General features: G+C 43.7%; 1 protein-coding gene across 5 annotated transcripts in view; it reads left to right on the forward strand.

Moving 5' to 3' along the window:
• The window catches only part of PRKG1 (protein kinase cGMP-dependent 1), a 1,269,228-nt gene that overhangs the window by 1,120,530 nt on the left and 125,535 nt on the right, over positions 1-23,163 (forward strand). For all 5 annotated transcript variants that reach the window (XM_058698343.1, XM_058698342.1, XM_058698344.1 and 2 more), the window contains one exon: positions 488-553. In XM_058698343.1, coding sequence (XP_058554326.1) covers positions 488-553 — 66 coding nt within the window. The remainder of the gene's footprint in view (positions 1-487; positions 554-23,163) is intronic.

Raw genomic sequence — 23,163 nt, forward strand, 5'->3', positions numbered from 1 at the left:
AGCCACATAAAAACAGGGTCTCTAAGGTGATAGTTAAAACAGATCCGTTGTTCCCAAGGTGATAGTAATAAATTCATACACAAACGGATTAGATACTCAATGTTCAGAAATATATCTGCCCCCCCTCTAAAAATTCAAATTACCCTGTCCATTACCGTCCTTGTCACGATCCAGTTAATTCCTTCATTCCCCAAAGAGCACAGGGAATGATGATGTAAAATTTGCTTCACTTCTAGAAATGAAACTTTAAGACTGAAAATTATAACTCCTGGATTATTAACTATAGGATTTGTGGGATCAATGGTAAAAGTAAGGTGGTTCCTCAGGACAAATAAATTTCAAACATGAACAAAGCTTAACCCTAGGGGTGGATAAATCTGAGAGGTACACGTAATTTACCTTGTTTCCTGAAATTAATCGCAGTGAACCCTTCTGTTTGATAGTAAAAGTGATTTTACTTTAATCTCTGTCTCTCTTTTTTACATAGGGAGGATGTGAGGACAGCCAACGTAATCGCTGCAGAGGCTGTGACCTGCCTGGTCATCGACAGAGAGTGAGTACATTGCTTTATTATGCGTCCTGCACGCACCTGTCAGTGGCGTACCTCAGTTCTTCGAAGTACACATCGTTTTATGGAGTTATTAACACTTGTTTTATATTGCTTCATTTTCAAATGAGTTTTATGTTTGATGCTCATTCCCTGTTTTTCTTGGAATGGGAAGGAATTCTCACTCCCTGTTGTCCCTTCTGCCCTTGAGATCTTTCACCGGGTGCGTAACCGTTAGGAGCCTCACTGCAGTTAGCCGGTTTATACACGGGCGATGATGCACTGTTCATAAAGATGTGAGGATTACGGAGGGCGCATGAGGAAAGCGTGGGTCCCAGTGTTGTTTCTGTTTGTTTGGTTTTTTGTTTTCTTTACTTTGGACGATCTTAACAATGCTAGCTATTGGTATAATTGTTCATAGTACTGATAATCATTATCACTATTATAGAATGTACAGTGTTACTCGTATCATTATTAAGACATGGACCGTTCCTCCAGCCTGCTTTACTTATCTCTACGCTCCCACCCCCAGACTTCCATAAGTATTTAAGGAAGATGCCTTTGGAGAAAACGTCATTTTAGACAGAGGTATATATTTGGGGTTATTAAAAGTGTGTTGGGTGATGCCTGCCCCTGTTCCTTCTCTGCATTCTGGCCTTGCTAGTCTCATGGCTCGAGGGCTTTTTCGGTTAACTACAAGGATCAGATCGTGGACTCTCCAAGGGCCTGGGGGTGCACTGTCTGCAGGCAGTCCTCCAGGCTCTTTCTCACCGCCTTTCTGTGGATAAGTCGATCAGAAAAGCCAAGTGCCTGGCCCAAGGGAAAGCACTGTAAAGCACCCCATTAGCAGCCGTGGGGCCGGAAGAGGCTGTGTCAGTGGGGCATGCCACTGGGGGCCAGATGTGAGCAGTACAGAACGATGGAGTTGAATGTTGAGCTCCATGAGCTCCAGGGGAAGAGGGGTCCCGCTCGATCCCCACATCTCAGTTCTGGAGACCCCTCGGCCCTGGGTCTCTGGAACCAGAGCGGCAACATAGCCACAGAACGACATCTGACACCGATACTCTTTATCTGGTTCCTAGAAACAACATTACCTGGTCATCCTTTGCTTCGTTTGCCTCTCGCCTTACTGAGGATCTACTGAGAACAAGGCCTTGTGTTTGGTGCTTTGAGAAGAGTCCGAGGGGCACCACAGATGCCGGTTTGGGGGGCTCGCTTCTATTAGAGAAGATGTAGCCTCCGCACAAGGCAGAAAATAGGAAGGGTCCGGAGCACGCACTTGCGCTGTGATTAGGTGGGTCTGGAAAGCACAGGAGAGGCAAGATGAGCAGAGTGAACTACACAGCGACCCTCGCGAGGGAGCAGGGAACCGTGGCAGCGTGCCGGCGTGGGGCTGGGTGAGGGCAGCCGGAGGAAGTGCTGCGACGGGTGCTTCATACACACACTGGGGCCGGTTCACCAACAACACTCTTTGTTGGGGTGAGGGTAACTGACGGTTTTAGGCAACCAAATAGTGTCTGTCACTGTATCACTGTATTTGGTAGAATGATCCCAGAAGGCTCTGTAAAATGTGTTACGGGTGAAGTAGGAGCGGGGATATCTGGTGAGTGTCTGTCAGCCCAAGTGGTGGTCATGAGACCGGCTGGAGGAGAAATGCATTAGAATGAAAAGGTAAAACCAAAGGGCTTACTCCTTGACCGAAAGGAAAGGGCAAGGAAGAAACTAGGGGTGTAGTCAGGATTGAGAGACAATCTAGAAGATGTACAGAAGAGTCTGTTTTGGAGGCACAGTGGTATTCCCTCAAAAACATAACGAACTTGACGTACCAATGGGACACTCAAGAACAGGTGCTCTGCAGGAGATAGAAAAGGTGGGACAAGAACTCTTGTCGGAGTTACCTTAAAATTAACTTCAAAGTTGCTTACCTAGAGTTAGCAGCTGAAGCCATGGGACTGGACGGAATTGTGTCAAAGAATAAAGATAAAAGGACCAAGGTTAAAATTTGGGAAAATTGTTACATTGAAGGAAGAGGCAGGAGAAGACACACCAGTGAATAGAACTGAGGTGTCAGCTCTCAGAGCAGGTACGTAAAACCTCAGAATCCAAGAGAAGATCCAAGAGAGGAAGGACAGTCGGCAGTGTCCAATCCAAGTGGAATCCAAGAGGCAGACAGATAGAGAAAAGGCCAATAGTTCAGGAGCCTGGGAGAAAAAAGCTTCAGTCAAGTGGTGAGAATGGAGTCCAGGTTGCAGAGAGCAAGTGGGTGCTGAGGAAGTTAGATCACCTAGACTAAGGGTTCTTTCTTTCAAGAACTTGGTGAAACGGATGGAGGGAGGGAGGGAGGGAGGGAGGGAAGGAAGGAAGGAAGGAAGGAAGGAAGGAAGGAAGGAAGGAAGGAAGGAAGGAAGGAAGGAAGGAAGGAAGGAAGGAAAAGAGAGAAGGAGGGCGGGAAGGGAAAGGAAAGGAAGGGGGAACATGAGGCATTGGCGGGTCTTGGAGAGCGTCCTTGTGATGAGTACATACATGCATCCAGGAAAATGGAGGAAATGAAATACTAAAGGGACCGTTTGATGGAAATGGGGCCACAGGGGAGGAAACTGTGGGCAAACAAGGAAAGAATACTTGGAGAATGTATACTTTTCTTCTATTTTCTAAGAGGAGAAGTAGAAAATTTGTAGAGATTTAGATAAGGAAAGCTATGGGAACTCAATATGGTCTTGACCTTGTCTCTAAAACATAGAGCAAGAAGAGCATCTGGCTGGCTCAGTTGGAAAAGCATCTGATTCTTGATCTCAGGGTCATGAGTTCGAGCCCCACACGGGACGTAAAGATGACTTAGAAATAAAATGTTTAACAAAATAAAGTATAAAGCGAGAAAATCTGGCCAGGGAAGGAGTGGGGGTGGGGCTGAGGATGTGCCAGGTGACTAGGGTATCCCATCAGTTTATATCCCTACAGTCCTTTATAATTTGGGAATTTTCACATGCATGGCATCCCACCTGGAAGGTAGGCAGGATGGTCAACAGGAGAGGAAATGGAAGCCCATAGAAGTTTAATAACTTGATAAGATTTCCTGGTAAATGATAAAGCCCAGATACATCAGAGAAACAAAGTAGATGGCATTTTGTGGGCCATCTGGTCCTGCTTCTTCAATTTAGTTAACTGTGGGCCTGAGGACTGAAGGAGCACCACATAGCATCGTGCACATACTGCGGCCCCTCGTCCGAATTTTCTCTTTTTCTCAAATGTGGTCTTATACGCTTTGCGCCGGGCAGTGCATGGGCTTTGTCAAAACAGAATTCACTAGTTGGATCGTGACTGCATCATGTTTGGGCCGTTACTTAATACTTAATAGGGACAGTTACTTAAATTCTAAGTCTCAGTTTCCCTACCTGCAAAATAAGCTCACATTACCGAAATGTGAGCTTGGTGGGAAGGTCGGTTTATTGTACACGCAGGTCCATGCACAGCATAGGATGTGGAGTAAGCATTCAGTAAACACGTTCTCCTTTTCTTGCAGAAGGCACAGGAGCCCCTCTGATTTGGCAATTTTTCCATCTAATTGGCAGAAGTTTATCCTTAGGAACACACACTGAGAGGACACCTCGAGAGAGGTCTTTCAACAGAAACCTAGAGAAGGGAGCCTGCACGTAGAACTCACCACACACATTTCTGCACTCTTAGAAGGGAAGTTGCTCTTCCCACCAAATGTCAAATTCACAGCTTGAAAAACAACCAAACTGTAACTGAAGCCTCCTGTCAGGAGCCTGCTGCTGGCACCTAATTTATGGCCAATTAGGGGAGCACCCGGGCTTCATCCCATGCAAACAGATGGCAGACATTAGACCTGTCAACAAAAGGAGCTTCTTTCACAAATTTACAAGCGCGGTACCACATTACAGAAGCCCGTGATTATGCTTTATCATTCCAGAAGGAAGGCAAAAGCACACTATTGTAACTAATCATGCATGGCAGAATTTCTCTTAAAAAAAAAAAAAACGCTCCTTGACGAGCTAGAAAATGATACACCGATACCTGGTGTTCCCACGAATCTGCTGATTCGTGTCTCGTAGCCTCATCCTGATCTTTGTAACTGTCTGCAGTGATTCCAGAAGTTGCAAATTGACTGCAAAGGGATATTTGTCTAACAGGCCAGTCTGTTTCCATTAACACAATTTTCGAATATTTAAAAAATGATTAGGTGTCTTTAGCACCTCTTTTTTCAGAATCCGTGAAAATAAGTACGTTAGAATGTTTCGTAATCAGTTAGGCAGTACCCTACTACTTTACTGACGTGAGTTGTTGATGAGGCAAGAAATTCAAGAAAGACTGTATTTTTACATGTTGAGATCATTGTTAAAAATGGTAGCATAACTACTTGTATTAAAGAGTTTTATATTTTTCCCCAGGAAATTAAGGTCTAAGTAAGTCCTGACTCTATCCCTGATTTAGTGTGTAATTTCCAAGACATAGGCAAACTGGTTATGAAAATTGAAATGTTTTCATATTGGTTAGGAAAGAGCAGTGGTCTGAGCCCCCTGCCTGTCTCTTCTAACCCTCTACTGCCCTGGTCATCTGATTCCCCCACTCAAGACTCTCCCAATCTCTCCCCAATCCAACAACTAAAAGCTAACTTCTGGCAGACCCCAGGACTAATATCCATTCTGATTGGTCAATTCTTGTATCACACTGTTAATTATTTTGACTAGAACCCTGGTAATCTCAAGCTAAAATAACACCTCATCACCATTGCTTTTCAGACTTTGGTTTTACCGTATCTGTGGCTTAAACAAAATCAATTAGAAAGAAAGCAACAACTTTTCTGGCTCCGTGGGGGTGAAGCTTTCAGAGTACCCAAAAGTCTTCCCTCTATCCCTGTAAATCATTCCAGGTGGTGCCTAAGCGCCCCACCCCCACCCTTGCCACATGGGAGTCTAGGCATCACTAAAATAATTTACAAACCGTTATGTGCTAACCTTTTCATCACAGACACTTGGGATATTTGATCTCAATTTGGGGGCTGTAGTGGCTTGACACAGGACTCAGGTGTCATTGAGACGGAGCTGGGGATGGAGACCAAGAACTAGCCTAGAGGAAGACAAGCATGCTGTGTATAAAAATAATGAGATTAGGAGGGAGTCTCAAATATCAGATTACAGGACATTGCAAATGGCGGTCGGTCTCAGAAACGGAGAGATCTCTGTGGATCAGGGAAGCAGGGATGAGTGTGGGTGAGGTTCATGTTGCCTCCTGTGTAAGAGGCGTTATCTCTGCCATGTATTTAAAAGAGGAACAAGACTCGAGCTGCTAGACTGGTGCTTAGGAAGCAACTCGTAAGTCTAAGGATGGTCCCAAGGCGCATTAAAAATGGGGAAGCAAACAGCTTCCCAGGAAAGACTGGACCATGAGAAAAAGTCACCGGAACAGGTAAACTGAATGCTGTTTCTCAATACCCATGCAGGGCCTTAGGTATTAAAAATGGGGTTAGAACTAGACTATAGGAAATTTTATGTGTATTCATTAAGAAAAATAACAGTTAATACCTGCGTCCTGTGTCAGATACCTGGACATCCACAAGACACAAATTCAACCATAGGTCTGAAAACTCATTATATAGAGTCAGCTCAGTTAGGGACAAATCTGTGCCTATGTGACAGGATGTTTTTTGTTCCTCTGCCAGTGCCAGTAGCAAAATCTCCATCTGCCCTGGGCTAGGTATATCAGTGAGTCAGCCGGACAGGAGCCAGGAAGCCTCCTATATGAGGACTCAGAAGGTCAGAGGAGATGGAAACATACAGAGAGACATTACATTTATCCAGCTTCTCTCAGGGGGGGTGCTCGATGTGTTTCTGGTAAGCAACTGGTGTTGGGGCTGAGCTCAAGGAGGAACAGATGATCGCTAAACTGCCCAACAAAAATGGCGGGGGGTATTAACAGCACACGTTTTATTTTCTGAGTATGAAGCCAGAGCTGTATGACTTAAACCAGAGGTTGGAAAACTTTCTCTCAAAAGGGCCAGCTAGTAAATATTAATGCTTTGTGGACCCATTGTTCTTGGTTGCAGCTACCCAGCTCTGCTGTAATGCAAAATGAACCAAAGGCAGCACATAAATGGAAGAGCATGGCTGTGTTCCAGTTGGCTTTGTTTATGGATACTGAAATTTGAATTTCATATTCTTTTCAGGGGTTAAGTAGTATTCATCTTTTGAGATTTGTTTTGTTTTTCCACCATTTAAAAATGTCAAAATCATGCTTAGCTAGTGGCCACGTGAGAAAAACAGTGGGCTGAATTTGCCCTGCGAGGCATAGTTTTGCCAACCCCTGACTTAAACGATGTCAGAGAATTGAGGGGTGCCCCCACTAGTCCTGTTCTGATTTCCCTCCATGCTGTGCTCAGCCGTCGTTTTTTTTTAATGTTTATTTATTTATTATTTTAGAGAGAGAGAGAGGGAGGGAGGGAGGGGAGGGGCACAGAGAGAAAGGGAATCTCAAGCAGTCTCAGCACTGACAGTCCAGCTTGAACTCATGAACCGTAAGATCGTGACTTGAACTGAAATCAAGAGTCAGACGCTCAATCAACTGAGCTACCCAGGTGCCGTTAAGCTTTCTTTGTTTTTGATCCTCGGTCATCTTACTTCAACTCCTGCATTCTCTAGGACTTCACGTTAGGCTTGCGTTAATGTAAGTAACGGCTAATTAGGAATTAAGATGATTCTTTGCAAGTTATTTGCATTTTGGCGACATACCCCAAAGATGGAGAAATCATAAAAATCCAAACGATCTTAGTATTTCAGGTGCCATGAGGGAGGCCAGTAGGGGAAGGATTTGGGGACAGCAGGCTCTTTCAGGCACCCTTCTGACCCCACCAGCCAGGTCAGTCTCATGAAGGCCCACGCACCCAGTGGTGTTTGCCCCGCTAGGTCACCTGTGTCCTTGTCTTTATATAACTTGCCATTCTGTGTTCACACGATAGGACTACAGGGACCACATGCTACACTGCCTGTCGTCACATTGGTCAACTGATAGGGTGATAAACTTAAAATATTTCACAGCCTCAGTCTTTCCTACAGCCTACATGGATTTTATGTTGGTTCGTTTTCCAGAGTGAAATCTGGGGTGATGTGAAGATATTTGCAGGCTGATCACAAAAACCAAGTATACCTTGCTAGGATTATATCAGCTGCAATCATTTGGGCTTGTCTTTTTCTATGGCGCTGTTATTGATTGGTGTGCCTTCTAAAAAAATATGAAGCAGAAAAGATAAAATCCAGAAGTTTAGAAGAGAGACATGATATTTACTCCATTTAATGATGTGAGTTGAAATTACAGCACGCCCTGAGGAAGCGTGAGCTGAGTACAAAATAAACACATTTCCACTAGAGAAAAGCGTATCTAGGGACTATATTTGTGGCGTCAGTAATGGAAAGAAGTGGATGGGACAGCAATTTGTCACATGGACCTGCTCGGTGCTTTAGAATGGTACCTCTTTCTCCTACTGCAAGTCCTTTGAGAAATGATGCCCAGCATCACTGGAGAGCGATTTGAGAAGGCACAACCCCTTTCTTCATCCACCCAACTAGAACTTACTGGTTACCTGCCATATGTCAGCCACTCAGACGTCTAGCAGCTGGGGATCTAAAGGCAAATATGTAACTATCATATGACTTTTTTTTAATCCCTGCTGTACGGATAACTTCCAGCTTTAACCTCTTAAGTCATGAACCCACGGGGGTTCTAACAGTCCCCTTTTGTAACTTCTGACTCTGTTCAAAATCAAGGAAGTCCAATGTCCTTAATATGCTGGTACGTCATTAATCAGAATGCACTACATTTCTTTGTTTGAAAAACTTTGTTAAGAACCTTTAGACGGCAAGTGGATTAGTTAGAAAGTCATAGCAGAGATTTAAGAAGGAAAAGTGGGAGAGACCTTAGAAGCTGGGGCTGGACAAAGATTTTCTCTAAAGGGCAAGACAGCAAATATTTTGAACTTTGTGGCTTACAGTCTGTCATTTGGCCCAAGGGTCATAGTTTGTGAATCCCTGTTACAGGTCAGTTTTATTTTACAAGTGACGGAATTAAGGACCAGAGATGCCCTCAAATCCCACTGTTTAAAAAGATTTAATAAAGATGGATAGTACAATTACATTCTTGTCTTCTAATGCTGTATCTTAGAATTTTGTAACTTATGAGACTCGGAAAAGCCTGTCTTCCAAATTCTTTAGTTTAGAAACGAGAAAGGTAGGTCTCAGAGGGAATATGGAACATCCAAGGTCTTTACTGCCAGTGATGGGATTGCAACATAGCCCTCAGGACCTCGGCTTTGGTGCTTTTTTCACCTGAATTATGCTATGACCTGAATTACCAAGATAGAAAACTCATGCATGTATTAATTCAACAAGCACATAGTACCCGCTCCATGTTGAGCCTTAGGGTCAGTGCTGTGATGAATATGAAATGCGTACAAAGAGGGGCGCCTGGGTGGCTCAGTCAGTTAAGTGTCCAACTCTTGATTTCAGCTCAGGTCATGATCTCAGGTTTCATGAGTTCAAGCCCCTTGTCAGGCTGTGTGCTGACAGAGCAGAGCCTGCTTGGGATTCTACTCCCCACCCCCTCGCCGTCTCTCTCCCTCTGTCTCTGCCCTTCCCCAGTTTGCACTCTCTCTCTAAATAAATACATAAACATGTTTTAACTGCATAAAAAGAGAGAGTTGGTTCAAGAGGCTCATAATAATGGAAATGAACAAACAGAGTAATGGTATTATTGACAGTTTGTGAATTGAGCTCAAATATTCTCATTGAACTAAATCTATAATGAATTCTGCTGCTTCTAAGAAAAAAAAAAAAAAAAAAGATAAGTGAGTAAAATCCTTGACTTGCAAATGGCTGCTGACCTCACTGCTTCAAAGCCCCGCTGTGGCTAGGTAGTTGAATCACCGAATTAAAACAACGAGTTTATTATTTCAGTTCATTGATTTCCTGAAAGCATCTGTGAAGCCTGGACTCCACCACTTACCTGGCTTGCATAGTAAGTGGGGCTCTCCTGTCACGTTTCAGATCCCACCCTACCCTTGCTGTGTCGTATGTCCGACACACTTGTTGGTCTTGTGTGTCGTATGTCCGACACACACTTGTTGGTCTGTTCTGATTCGTAAACTGCAAGCTTGAGGAGGACAGAAGCCACGTTCGTGTTGTTCTCCTCTGTCTCCTCAGATCTCAGCACAATGTCAAGGAGTATGCTAAGCCCTCGCTAAGAATCTGTCAGAATGAAAGGACGCATAACTCTGTATCAGTCAGGGTCCCATCAGGAGAGAAGCCACACAGAGTAATCTGAGCAAGAAAAGTTGGTTATAAAGAATTAGTGACGGTAATAGGGGATTGGAGTAACAAGCTAGCCAGAAAGGAAAAGAGTTCCAGAGAATTCAGAGACAGTAGATATAAGAGGCACTAGCCCCAGGCTTGCACGAGAGCACTGGCTGGAGATCTTCCCCAGCCCTTCCTTTGTCCCGCCCCCACCTACCCTGCTGGTGCCTTGCCCTGGAGCAGGGGTCCTGAAACTCCGCATTGTGACATTGTGGGCCAGACACGGTGGCCAGACATTGTGGGTTTGTCACGGTGCGGTCCTATGCCTCCTAGGGGGTCTCTCAGGATCCCGACTTCTCCCCACCAGCTGGTAGTAACTCCCCACCACCTATCAGTGTGACAACCAAAAGTGGCTCCAGACATTGCCAAATGTCCCCTGGGGGGTGGGGGGAGCATCACCCCAGCTGGAAGGACATGGCCGTGTGATGGCAGCCAGGTGCCGTGACCCCGAACCATAGCACGTGTGTCCGAAATCCGCACTAGAAAATTGGAAAGCACAGAAAAATATAAATATAATTTTGCCATTCAAAGGTAACTACCGTTAATATTTCGGTATATTTCCTTAAATAGTGAGATCACACTGCCTAGGAGTTCAGGGAAAGCCATCCACAGGGTGCTGTAAAACCACCTGAGGGGGGAATCCCCTGGGGAAGCTGTTGGCTGCTGGGTGTTCCTGGTCTCCAATACTGTCATTGCCGGCCACAGGAGAAGGGACGAGAAACTCCCAGCACCCCGGAACATGAAGCAAAACCCTCATTCCTGCGGTATCTCCCCGGTGCCCTGTATGGACAGAGTCTCAGTGCCAGCTGGCCAAAGAAAAAACAACTGGCCCAGATCTGTTTTTACAGAGCAAAAAGGGTGAATTTAGAGCCGACAGGCAGGAAATCAATAACCAGTACAGATTCCACACCAAATCCTATTTGAGGTCCAGAGCAATAAAGAGAAATAGCAAAGTCTGTCTGCCCTGGACGAACTCCTGGTCAGATCAGATGCACTGAAAATCATCATGAGAGACCATTCCAGTTCAAAAGTAATAATAATGATCGTGGAGAACAGAGGTTGGGGGAGCGTGTCGTGCCTGGAGCGTCCCAGAGGACTTGCTGGTTGAGTTCACATGTGAAACAGGTCTTTAAGTTTCGGGGGCGGTTGTACGTGCAGGAAGGGAGGGTGGAGTCCGCTCCCGTCCAGGGAAGGACATGCACAGAGAGAAGGGATTGGGAGAGGCCAGCCTACAGTAACTAGCGGCAAGGGCGGGAACAGAGGGCTTGGGAGGTTAGGCACTGGACAGTCCGTTGGGTGGGTGGAGTGCAGGGAGACGGAGTTGGAAAGAAGAGAGGTAAACAAATTAGGAAGAAATCTCTCAGATGCAAAGAATAGGGATTCTGTCCCCCGGGCAGCGAGCATCCAACAGGAGGCTGCTGCTGCTGCCACCGTCTGCTTTTGGTTTTGAAGGAGGGAATGGAAGGTTGATTCCAATGAGCAGAACTCAGGCAGGGAGGCTTATGGGAGACTTGCAGCAGCCCCAGGGATCGCCCCAACTTTGGGGAGTAATTGAATGCAGGAGATAAGACAAGGGCTTTCATCTTGGGCAGCGTGGTGGATGTCTCTAGCCGATCCACAGTATGGGACATACAGCAGGCTGAGACGGAGGGAGGTCGATTCAGTTCTGGATGTGAGAAGGTCCACCTGTGCAAGTTGTATTGTGCAGACGGAGAAGTCCGTCGGAGGTGGGAAAGGAGTGTGTACGTTTCCTGACAATCAGCTGATGGATGGAAATTGATGTGGGAGTTGACAGCTAATCAGTTTTAAGATCTTACAATCACCACGGCTTTGGTGTTGTTAATGACAGTGATTGTTTGTTTCACCTTACCTTGGTGAATAAGTAATTCACTTTCCCCCCATAAAAGCCTAAATCCATTCTGTTTCTGAGGCTTGCCTTCCCTCCCCGCTTGGATGTTTGAAAAATGGTTATTTAGCGATTCAGCACTGCCTTTGGAACTCATTCGCCAGTTGTGTGAATGAGTAAGAAAGTCTGTTTCCATGTATGAAAAATCAGTCTGAATTTCTTCCATCACAGAGGTAATATTTGAACTTTGATATTTGAAATTCCCCCAAAGGGTCTTCTGGGGGGTGTTGGGGCTATTTGTTTGAGGGGGTCATAATGCTACTGGGATTCTAGAGCTCAAGCAGGAGGGGGGAGGGTTGCCAGGGTCACCTTCTGATCAATTTTCCTTTAAAAACCAACAGTGTCATCATTAGATTTGAAAGTTGGATTCTAGGTTAGATACTCACGTTGCTTATCTTCTGGTCCAGTTAAGAGGTTTTGCTTCCTTGAGGAGAAACACTTCCCTGGGGAGACCGTTATTCCGGGCCCAGCTGGGTCATAAAGATCTAAGACTTGCATTTTGTTTATTTCTCAATCTGGCTAGCAGTTGGTACTCATTTTGAAACTTTTAGGATAGACACATGAACTGGATTAGCATCAGCTACAAGAACCGTGAAATCTTATTCCTAGACTAAGCTTTACTTAAAGAAGGACCTTTCAGAGTGTACCCGTTTAGATGGAGTTTAACGGTTGTATTAGACACAGCCCTGCCACGTTCGTGTAATGGAACAAATATGAAAACAGAAGCCAGGCCGGCAAAGGCAAATTATGATTTGGTTGTTGAGAAGGATGATGTTGTCCTACCCAGTAAACCTGAGATAGTATATTTTCATCTAGATGAGAAACCTGCAGTCTCACCGAGTGAGAACTTTATGTTGCATTATTTTCTCTCTGTTGTGTTGTGTTTTGTTTTGTTTTTACATTTTTAGTCATTCAGTATCAGGTGATTATAAGCGTCATGACTGCTCACTGAGAAGAATTGGGAAGCACAGAAAAATAGAATTCTGCCATTCGAAGGTACCTACCAGTCATATTTTGGTGTATTTCCTTAAATAGTGAGATCACACTGCCTAAGTCCGTTTTCTACTCGGTCCACCTACAGACACAGCCTACGCAAATATAGAGATAGGTATAAGTAGACAAAGTTACCCTGTCATCTGTTAAACATTTGTGCCAATCTCAAAGCACATTGAGATCAGTAGATTGGTGACACACATATACATCCACACGTGATTTCTCAAAGAGCAAGCATACAAAGAATGCTTTTTCTGCTCTCTTGTAAAGATAAACTTGGCTCCAGACGGCCAAGGTATCATGTTGCAAAACGTACAGCTTTTAAGTAGAGAGCTGGTGTGGGAGCCCATTTCTGCTTTCAAAGCCCATTACATCACATTGCCTTATCACAATTGCTAAGAAAAACCTCTCATGAGCATCGGCTGAGGACCTTTCTCTCCTTAGTTTCCTAAGTGTGCTGGACCAGGTAAACTCGCTTCGATTTTTAATTTTTGTAAAGAATTCTTCGCATGTGGCTTCGTCCCTCTTTGGACGCGTTTCCTTGAAGAGCTCCTCAGTGGTGGCATTGCTGACTCATGGGATATGCATATATTTTTTTAAATTTTTATTTATTTTTATTATTTTTTTAATAGGAGATTTATTGTCAAATTGGTTTCCATATTTGAAAATCGTCGGGTAGACCTGTTCTCCGGCTCGCTCCCCACTGGTGATGTGTGAGAACACTTGTTGTATTGCACCCTGACCAGCTTGACATTTGGGTTGAAACAGTCTTAAATGACATGATGGGGCGAATCAGCCCCGGGGCAAGAAATAGGTCAACATCCAAGAAGAGTCGGTTTGACATTTATTCGTCTCTTGTAATTGATACATGGAGCCTAGTTATTCGTTTCATTTTTGCAACTGCTCCTTCATCCTGGAGAAGAATAAACACATTTAAAAGGCTTCAGAAAATGGTGAGAGCAGAAAAGAGCTCGAATAACCTTTCTCTGAAAGGTCAGGCGTAAATAGGAAAGGCTAACAAGGTACCTGGAAAGGAAGAGTGGACAGGGAAGTGTGGAAATCATCCAAGTGACCAGTTAAATTAAAAGCTCAAAACTATGACATAAGAAGGCTCCCATTTGTAGATGATGCAGGTTGTGGTCATTGGTGGGGAAGAAGGAAAAGTGTTGAGAGAAGTTATTACATGAATTTCTGAGCGTCTCGATATGCCTTTGTTTTACTATTTTATCTCGATCCCACCACACTACATCCCTATGGGAAAAGAGGACATTAAAAACAAGTCTAGAAAAGAAAACTAAGGGTCGTAGTGGCTCAGTGACTTTCTCAGAGCCACACAGTAGATCTGTGTTACACCTTTTTTATGCTGGTGCTTTTATGCCAGCAAATCGAGTGTCAGCTGGCAAGCTAGATTCCATTAAGGGCCTCTTTCTAAGAGTAAAGTGGGAGAGATTGAGGTAGAGATACCAAATATTGCTTCTGACGTATGACAGAATGTCGATCGCCTGAATGAGGCACTGGGAGCAGAGATGACAAGGAGGGACCAAGTCAGGACAGGTTACGAAGACAGACGTGACGGGCTTGAATCAAAGGGAAGAGGCACCCGCAACACCAAGATGCCTGGCCTGCGTTGCTGGTCGAATGACAGTTGGGTTCCGGGAGGCGGTTTTTGGAGCAGCGAGTCCCACGGAAGGTGGTTAACGCGGCGATGGCGGAGCGGAGTTTGAGGGACTGGGGAGAGACACAGGGCACACTGTGCACAGGGAGGCATCTCGGTGTGGATCTGGAACGTTCAAGGAAAGAGGTGCAGACTTGACGGCCGTCAGCCTGGGATCCTCACTGCTGTTAGGAGGCCAGCTCAAGTCTTCCGATTAATGCTGTCTCCTGAGCCAGCTTGAGGAAAGGGTAATTAGCGTATTGTGTGAGAACTAGGGTCCAGTGCAGATCCGACCGTCAAATCCCAGCTTGACTACTTCTAGCTCAGTGGTCTCAGGCAGGTTACCTAACCCTCTAAGCCTTACCTCTTGTCTCTTGCTCCCCAATGGAGGCCTTGACAAAGTCTGGAGACATATTTTAATGTCACAGGTGGGTTTTCTAAGGGGATCAGGTGGACAGAGGTGAGGGACGTTGCTAAGTATCCTCCGCTGCCCAGCACCGCCCTCCGGTGGAGAATGGTCTGATCCCAATGTCAGAAGCACAGAGTCTCGGTAAACCTGCTGTGAACCTCCTACACGGTAAGGGTCATGGTACTCTCCTCACAGAGCCCTTGTGAGGTTCCTTGAGATGATGCGGGCGAAAAACAAGACTGAACCTGTAGGCAGGAACTATTTCAGGAAAGTAAGTCAATCAGTTGGGAGGGAAAAGCAGGCAGAGGACACAGGTTGGGTGGTACTTACCTGTAAGGGATGGTGGAGGGAGAGGTATGTGTGCAACACACTGAGAAGTAGCACGGAGGGGGAGGAGGAGGGGGAGAGGGAGAGAGAGGAGTAGGAGGGGAAGGGGAGGAGGAAGAGAAGGAGGAGGGGGAGGAAGAAGGGAGGAGGGGGAGGGGAGGGAGAAGAGGAAAAGAAGGGGGAGGGAGAGGAGGAGGAAGGGAAGGGAGAAGAGGAGGACAGACAGAAGAAGGAGGAGGAGAGACAGCGGAGGGGGAGGGGAAGGAGTAGGGGGGAAGGGGAGGAAGAGGAGGAAGGGGGGAGGGGGAGGGGAGGGAGAAGAGGAGGAAGGGAAGGGAGAAGGACAGAGAGGGGAAGGGAAGGGGAGGAGGGAGGGGAGGGGGAGTAGGAGGAAAAGAAGGAGGGGGGAAGAGGGGGAGGGGGAGGAAGGGAAGGGAGAGGAGGAGGAGGAGGAGGAGAGAGGAGGGGGAGGAGGAGGATCCAGAGTGAAGCATCAGGGATTGGAACAGAACAGGACGGTTCAGTGTGTCAACACAGTTTCTATCTCAAGGCTACTCCCAGAACAGCCATCCAGCAGGGTGGGGATCTCAGGGAGGTCAGTGAGGCTGGGACTGGAAGGAGACCACCCCTGGGGTCAACAGTGGATTAGTGATGGGCTTGAGAGAAGAGCTGTAATAAGAGTAAAATGGGACTAGAGCGTCAGGTCGCCAGGGCTTGATAACATCCATGAAGAAGGACACCAAGAGACAGGAAACGCAGTTCATCCCAACTGTGCGTTTGGTCATGAAGTGTTTTAGGGTTGGAGAGGCCATCTTCCTCATAGGCTGGCAGGAAGGCAAAGTCTCAAGGGGACGGTGACACGATAGGGAATGTTACTGGAGGCACTGGAGTCTGGAAGAGAGAGATGGGGTTTGCGGTCGAGGCAGTCAAGCAGGGGGTTGCTTTCGGAAGAAGTTGGGTCCATTTCCCTGGGAGGAAATGCGATGACCGTGTCACCGTACTTCAGGGCCAGGGAAGCCAATGGAAACCAAGAAATTAACTTTTTCGGAACTTCTCAGAAATCACAACCCTTTCTCCTAGTTCTTCCTGAACGGAATCACCTTCCCCAAATCCACATGTCGCAGGCCGCACCCCCTCCTGCGACCGTATTTGGAGACGGGGCCTTTCCAAGGGTGTTAGAGGGTGGGGCCCTGATCTCAAAGGACTGGCGTCCCCGGGGTAGGAGGCAGGGACATCGGTGGGGTGCACACACGGAGAGGGAGGGTTCCTGAGCACACAGGGAGAAGGCCTGTGTGTCGGACAGGAGGAAAGGCTTCACCAGAAACCACCCCCGTGGCCCCTTGGTCTTGGACCCCCCACCCAGGGAACTGGGAAAGAAGCAGATTTCTGTTGCTTAGGCCACCCGCCTGTACTATCTTGTGGTCACAGCCGTGGTTGACTCCTCTGCTTCCGAATCGAAACTTCCATAGATAGAGTGCAATTGAAGAAATAAGATGACCTTGAAAAATAGAACAATATTTCTTTTAAAGAATTGGATTGACCATGAAGGACGGACAGGAGAGACGGCAGATGTGTGGCACCCAATCCTAACCCCAGCCAGTAACCAGCTGGCTTCCACTTTCTGTATCGAGAGAGACCGACCATGTGAGTGACAGTTAAGATTATAGGTACTAGAGTCTGGTTGCCTCTGCACAAACTTATCCAGTTGGCAACTTACCCATTTGCTTTATCTGCCAGACAAGGAAATTCCTGTAAAATAGTTAGTACAGGGGTGCCTGGGTGGCTCAGGTGGTTGAGTGTCTGACTTCAGCTCAGGTCACGATCTCACAGCTTGTGAGTTCGAGCCCCGAGTCGGGCTCTGTGCTCACAGCTCGGAGCCTGTGGAGCCTGCTTCGGATTCTGTGTCTCCCTCTCTCTCTACCCCTCCCCTGCTCCTACTCTGTCTCTTTTTCTCTCTCAAAAATAAATAAACGTTAGATTTTGCTTGTTATTTTTGTTATTACTAGATTCTCTAAGCGTTCATTTGTGACATTAAAGGATATATTTATCTCTTAGCTTCTAATGATTTTTTTTTCTTGTTAAGTGTTTTTTGTTTTTTTTTTTTTCTTTTCCAGTCCCGTAATGATAGCCAAAATACAAAGTCCACGGACACACTGTTTTTTGTAAAATTGTTAAGCTAGGAACCAGCATTGTCTTTGTTTCCAAAGCATTCAAGGCAGAAATAATGTAAGCATACTGTAAAGATACTTTGAGAGAGATTTATTGGGCTGTATTAACATGTCATTTTCAATTTACTTAAGAACAATTTAATGAAAGAAAACATTTTAATGACTTTCAGAGTATTTTATGTTCCCATGTCCATTAACTAGCCCATTATAAAAGAGAGAATTGTTGTAACTGGTAACTGACATAATTGATACAACTGTATAAACTAAAATATATCAGCTATGGATTTTTATTGCTTTTAATAAGTGTACCCTATTTAGTTTTAGACAGTTTTGGTAAGCTTTCTGTCAATTCTGTGGATTTATAATTTGTAAATAATTTCTAAGAGGATGTTTGAAAATATTTGATAGATAAAATATCCACTGTTAGCATAGATTCTGCTTTGAAAACAGGAGAATCTGGAAGAAAAATGAACATTAGTTTGCATATTCTTATTGAGAAAATGGACATCAAAATTGTCTTGGAGAATCTACTGCATTATGAGAGTAGTTAAATTATTTAGTTATTCATATTTTGTTTCCATTGAGCCAAATGGATTGTTTTAATGAAATTATTAGATACATAAGAAATATGATCTTTGGTTCTCAGGTCAAAACAGTGGTATTTTGGCCCAGAGTGTCCATGGCAGAAAGAGTAATGAATGATGTCTGTTTCTGTTAGTATGTATGTGATATAGGGAAGCAAAGAGACTTTTTAACACATACTTAAAATAATTGGTAAGGCACAGGAAATCTGTCCATTGCATGGACTGTCTGATTTAAGCATACTTGGCAGATATTTTTTAAAGGAGAATGAAATTTATGAATTTGGTGTTTTAGGACATTCTATACTTAGAACCATACTTTTCCTCTCTAACCTAAAAGGCAAAACTATCACATGAGATTTGATTCTAATTTCTTCTGTTTTTAATTGAAAATGAAAGTTGTGCTGCATTTTTTAATCCTTTCTTGCACTTTAATTGCAGTTGGGATTCATGGGTATAAATTTCATTACCATCTAAAATAATTACCCTCATTTAATGTCCTATATGTAATTCCCTGATAAATTGCTAAGTGTTTCAAACCACCTCGCTCATATTTATACCAATGTATGTCTTCATCAGGATCCAAAATTTAGATAAGGAGTTCACTGTAACTACACTTTTGTGCTAAAAATTTATTATTCGTGTAGGTGGATGTTCCAAGAGGCACACGGACACCGGACTTTCAACTCATAAACCATGAATTTTAATAAAACTTTGCTTCAGGAGACTTAACTCTTTGCCTTCTGGTCAACACCATGAATGAATGAATCCATCTATCCACTAATTCACTTCAAATTTCTATTGTTCTATTTTACATCAGGCAATATTCTCGTTCTTAAAGAGTAACTGATAAATAAGATAGACCAGGTCCCTGATCTCATGAAAATTCTAGTGTGAGAAAGACAACACATATTTAACGAATCAAGTGTTTAGCAAGTGATAAACTCTAGGATTAAAACAAAATGGGTTAAATGACACAGAGTCATGGCAGTGAGGATCTGGGCTTTTTACTTTCCGTTTGTTGGTCAGAGAAGACCCCTCTGAAGAGGACACACTTAATTTGAGACCTGAATGGCATTAAGAAAAAGCCATGCAAAATCTAGAGAAAGAATGATCCAGGCAGAAGATAAAGGCCCTGGGGCAGATGCAAGATTGATGTATTCTAAGGTCAGAGGAAGTATAATAGGAGAGATCAGGCAGAGAGGTCAGAGAGGAGAGAGACCCGATCTAATTTATGTGTTTAAAAGATGGCCCTGCCTACCGCGTAAGGAAATGGGCCATTACAGTAATTTCCAAGGAGAGAGTGGTGGTAGGGACCAAAGGGATTATAGAGAAAAGGGGATGTATTTCAGATTATTGAAGGTAGAATTATAACATTTAGTGTTGGATTTTATGTGGGGTGGCGGCATGAAGGAAAAACGACGATCTAGAACAAACTCTCTGTAAAGAGCCAAGAGTCAATCTTTTCAGTTACGCAGGCCACTCTTTCCCCATTACAACTAGTCAACTCTGCTGTTATATGTAAAAGCAGCCATGGACAGTATATGAAAGAATGAGTGTGGCCATGTTCCACTAAAACGTTACTTACCAAAGAGGTATTCGGGCCGTATTTGGTCTGCAGGCAGAAATGTGTTGACCCCTGATCTAGAGTAAGTCCTGGAAAGAATAAGGAAGGTTATCCAGAAGAGAAAACAGAGGCTGTGAGACCCCAGCTCTCCCACAGTAGCGACACCCTCCGAAACATGACAGATAAGGTAGGGTCACTGGGCCTGGTGGAGAGGAGGCTTCATTACCCAGAGAAGCTCATTCCTATTTCCCTGGGGCCGCTTTCCACACTAGCTGGAGTGAACCGGGAGACGCCCAGAGCATGTGATTGTTTTGACTTGCTTTCCTTGCCATGCATGATAGAGTTCTTTGGGTGGTGGAAATGGCATCGTCCTTGATTTCACCGTGTTACGCTGTCATGTTTTCTATTGTTTATGTACCTGTGCTTTTTATTTTTTTTATTTTTTTTTTCAACGTTTTTTATTTATTTTTGGGACAGAGAGAGACAGAGCATGAACGGGGGAGGGGCAGAGAGAGAGAGGGAGACACAGAATCGGAAACAGGCCCCAGACTCCGAGCCATCGGCCCAGAGCCTGACGCGGGGCTCGAACTCACAGACCGCGAGATCGTGACCTGGCTGAAGTCGGACGCTTAACCGACTGCGCCACCCAGGCGCCCCCCTGTGCTTTTTATAAATATTTTATATTGCAGTTGTGTTAGTATGTTAACATATATTATTTGTAGCTCTAAATTCTTTAACATGTCATTTACTCTAACTTCCCTCTAAAAATACGTAGAATGTATTTCTCTATTTCAGGAAAAAAAATTCATTACATATAGGGCGATTCAATTCCAGAACTAGGGAATCCCTTGATGTGTTACAGAAATCAATAACACCTGCATTAATTTCTTCAATAAAACATTTAATTGAATGTATTCTGTGCAGATGCTTTACTGGTACCAGAGATACATGGTTTAAAAAAAAAGAAAAGAGAACCTGGACATCAAAGGGCTCAGTACCTAATCAAGGGGAGTGACCAGAAATCTGCCACATCCAGAACTTTGCAATAAGTGCTCTAAAAGGGCAAACACAGCCACCGGGTAGGATTCAGAAAAGGGCATGTAAGAGAGGAGGCGAGAGGGGTGAGTCAGACGGTGGTTCTCCAAGGACCTACGCTCGGGACCACTTTTGTTTTAATTTCCGATTCATCATGAGAGATGCTTTCGTAAGATAAAGTATCAGTGGGTTACTAGAAAAATAAAAGGGAAAAAGGCATAATGTCTGCTTTGAAAAACTATTAGATCGAACATACATAAAATTATGTTTCGATAAAAATATCAGACCAAAGTTAACGCCGCCACGCAAAGAAAGAATCACACAGGTTTATCGCACTGAAAGTGTGTCATTGAAAGTGTGTGTATGAGCAATAAGGAGAATGGTTGTTATGGTGATTGGCAGTCATAACAGGGGCAAAGTTGATGAGTAATGTAGCAGTTCTCCGCTCGAACTACAGTACTTACGCTTTTAAAGAACAGTGTGTATGTCAATATCTGTTCCTAATGTGCCACATGTACCTGTTTCTTCCTTGGTGACTTTTCTAGTCTAGACTGGCTGGATGGAAATGCTATTTGTAGAGAACGATGTGTATTGAAACTTGTGTTTTGGGGCGCCTGGGTGGCTCGGTCGGTTAAGCGTCCGACTTCGGCTCAGGTCATGATCTCACGGTCCGTGGGTTCGAGCCCCGCGTCAGGCTCTGTGCTGACAGCTCAGAGCCTGGAGCCTGTTTCAGATTCTGTGTCTCCCTCTCTCTCTGCCCCTCCCTTGTTCATGCTCTGTCTCTCTCTGTCTCAAAAATAAATAAAAAATTAAAAAAAAAAAAAAAAAAAAAGAAACTTGTGTTTTGTCTAATACGCTCCGAGCAGAGAAACCCATCTCAAAGAGATGTCTGGTTGGAAATGAAGCAGTTGTGTTTAAGACAGTTTCAACACACTTGGGGTGTTCATTTTTATTTTTTACCCAAAATGGAACAAATGATGTTCTAGTTTCATGAATCCTTCGTTAACACCCAGTTCTGTCCATTTATCCTGTAAAGTTAGGGTTCAACTTAAATTATCTTTTAATGAAAGAAATAGATTCTGGATTTTATGCATTTGGGGCTACAATTAGCAAACTAATCTTAAAATATCAGACATTTAACATCGCCCTTCTGTATATGAATTGTACGCAGTTTGTACCAAATGTTTCTCACCTCATGAATTTGGTAATAATTAAACAGGTTTACGCTCTGTTAAAAAAATGTGAGTCCACTGATCTTGGATATCTCAGTGGCCAATTGCTATCAAATTTTCCAAATTTAGAAAAATGTTCTAAACTTCACTACTAATCTCTTCTCAGACCAGTACAGTTTACCAGTCATACTTTATCTACAAAAGATTCCGGAATTCAATCATGCTTAGATAAGGATAAAATATTACAGGAATCTTGTATATAACTAGTTAAGATGGAATATTTACATTATCAAAGTGGTTTAGGGGGAAATATCTCAAAATAAAACTTTTAAAACACAGTTTTTCTTTTATTACATTCTTTATTAAGGTGGGACATATCCTTAACAGTTACAGATTCAAATTGGAAAAGAGTAAGAAATAATACCTTATGCCAGAAACTCTTGCAAATGTTTCAACAGTACAATTACTCAATAAACAAATAAATGAGATTGAGACATTTCATTAATCCCTATGGTATGTTTCTACATCATCAACGATGTCCTACACTGTTATTTTTTTTCGTTTGACCATTAAGTTGCTTATTATGTAAGCGCAGGCATCGCCTAAAGTCAAGTAAGTACTAAAACAATACAGTTATGACTCTGAAATAGAATTTTAAAATGTCTAGGAAAATTCATGCCCAAATATGAGTGTTCTCAAGGCTGTAGAATTACAAGTTATATTTTATTCTTTGGAGTTGTTTAGTGCCTTTCAAAATTTCAATGTATTACCATTAGGATGAGGAAAAAAAAAGCAAGTATTAAAATTCAAGTTAGTCTGTGTCAGTTGACTAATGTAATAAGCCTAGTCAGGCTCATCAAGGCTCTGCCCTGGAAAAAACTAACCATACAGACATATGAGACACAAAATGTGGTTAACACTACATGGATTTTTGTTGCTGAAAAATCATAGTAAATGAATTAGCAGAGTTTGTGAAATCAATTCTTAACTTTTGATTTCTGTGGTAATTAGGCCACTTTGAATTATCTTCAACTTTTGATTCCTTTAAAGCTTATAATTATAATCAGTTAATGGTTTAAATTAAATGTGTATTTGTAATCAGTTTTCCTTAATGAATAATCCCCATGATATATAAGGATTATTGTGACAAAGGAAAGACAGACGCAAATGTCTAACACTTTGGTGTGTGTGATTTTTCTCCTACAAATAGAAACATATAGGCAGAATAAAAAAATTGATAAGAAAACTGTTTGCTCATAAAAGTGTAACTGCTTTCTCTGAAGTTACTGCCATAATGTTTTTTGAATAGATAACGTTCTTTGTATAGATACTAGAGCCTTCCTTCTGATAGCATTCAACCACTCTTCCCCTCCCATCTTGTGTTATATTTCTTCTCTATAATACAAAGCTATAAATTTCTTTAAGGTGCATTTTATTCATGTTGC

Source organism: Neofelis nebulosa, chromosome 13 (genome assembly GCF_028018385.1).
Source record: "Neofelis nebulosa isolate mNeoNeb1 chromosome 13, mNeoNeb1.pri, whole genome shotgun sequence".
NCBI classification, from domain to species: domain Eukaryota; kingdom Metazoa; phylum Chordata; class Mammalia; order Carnivora; family Felidae; genus Neofelis; species Neofelis nebulosa.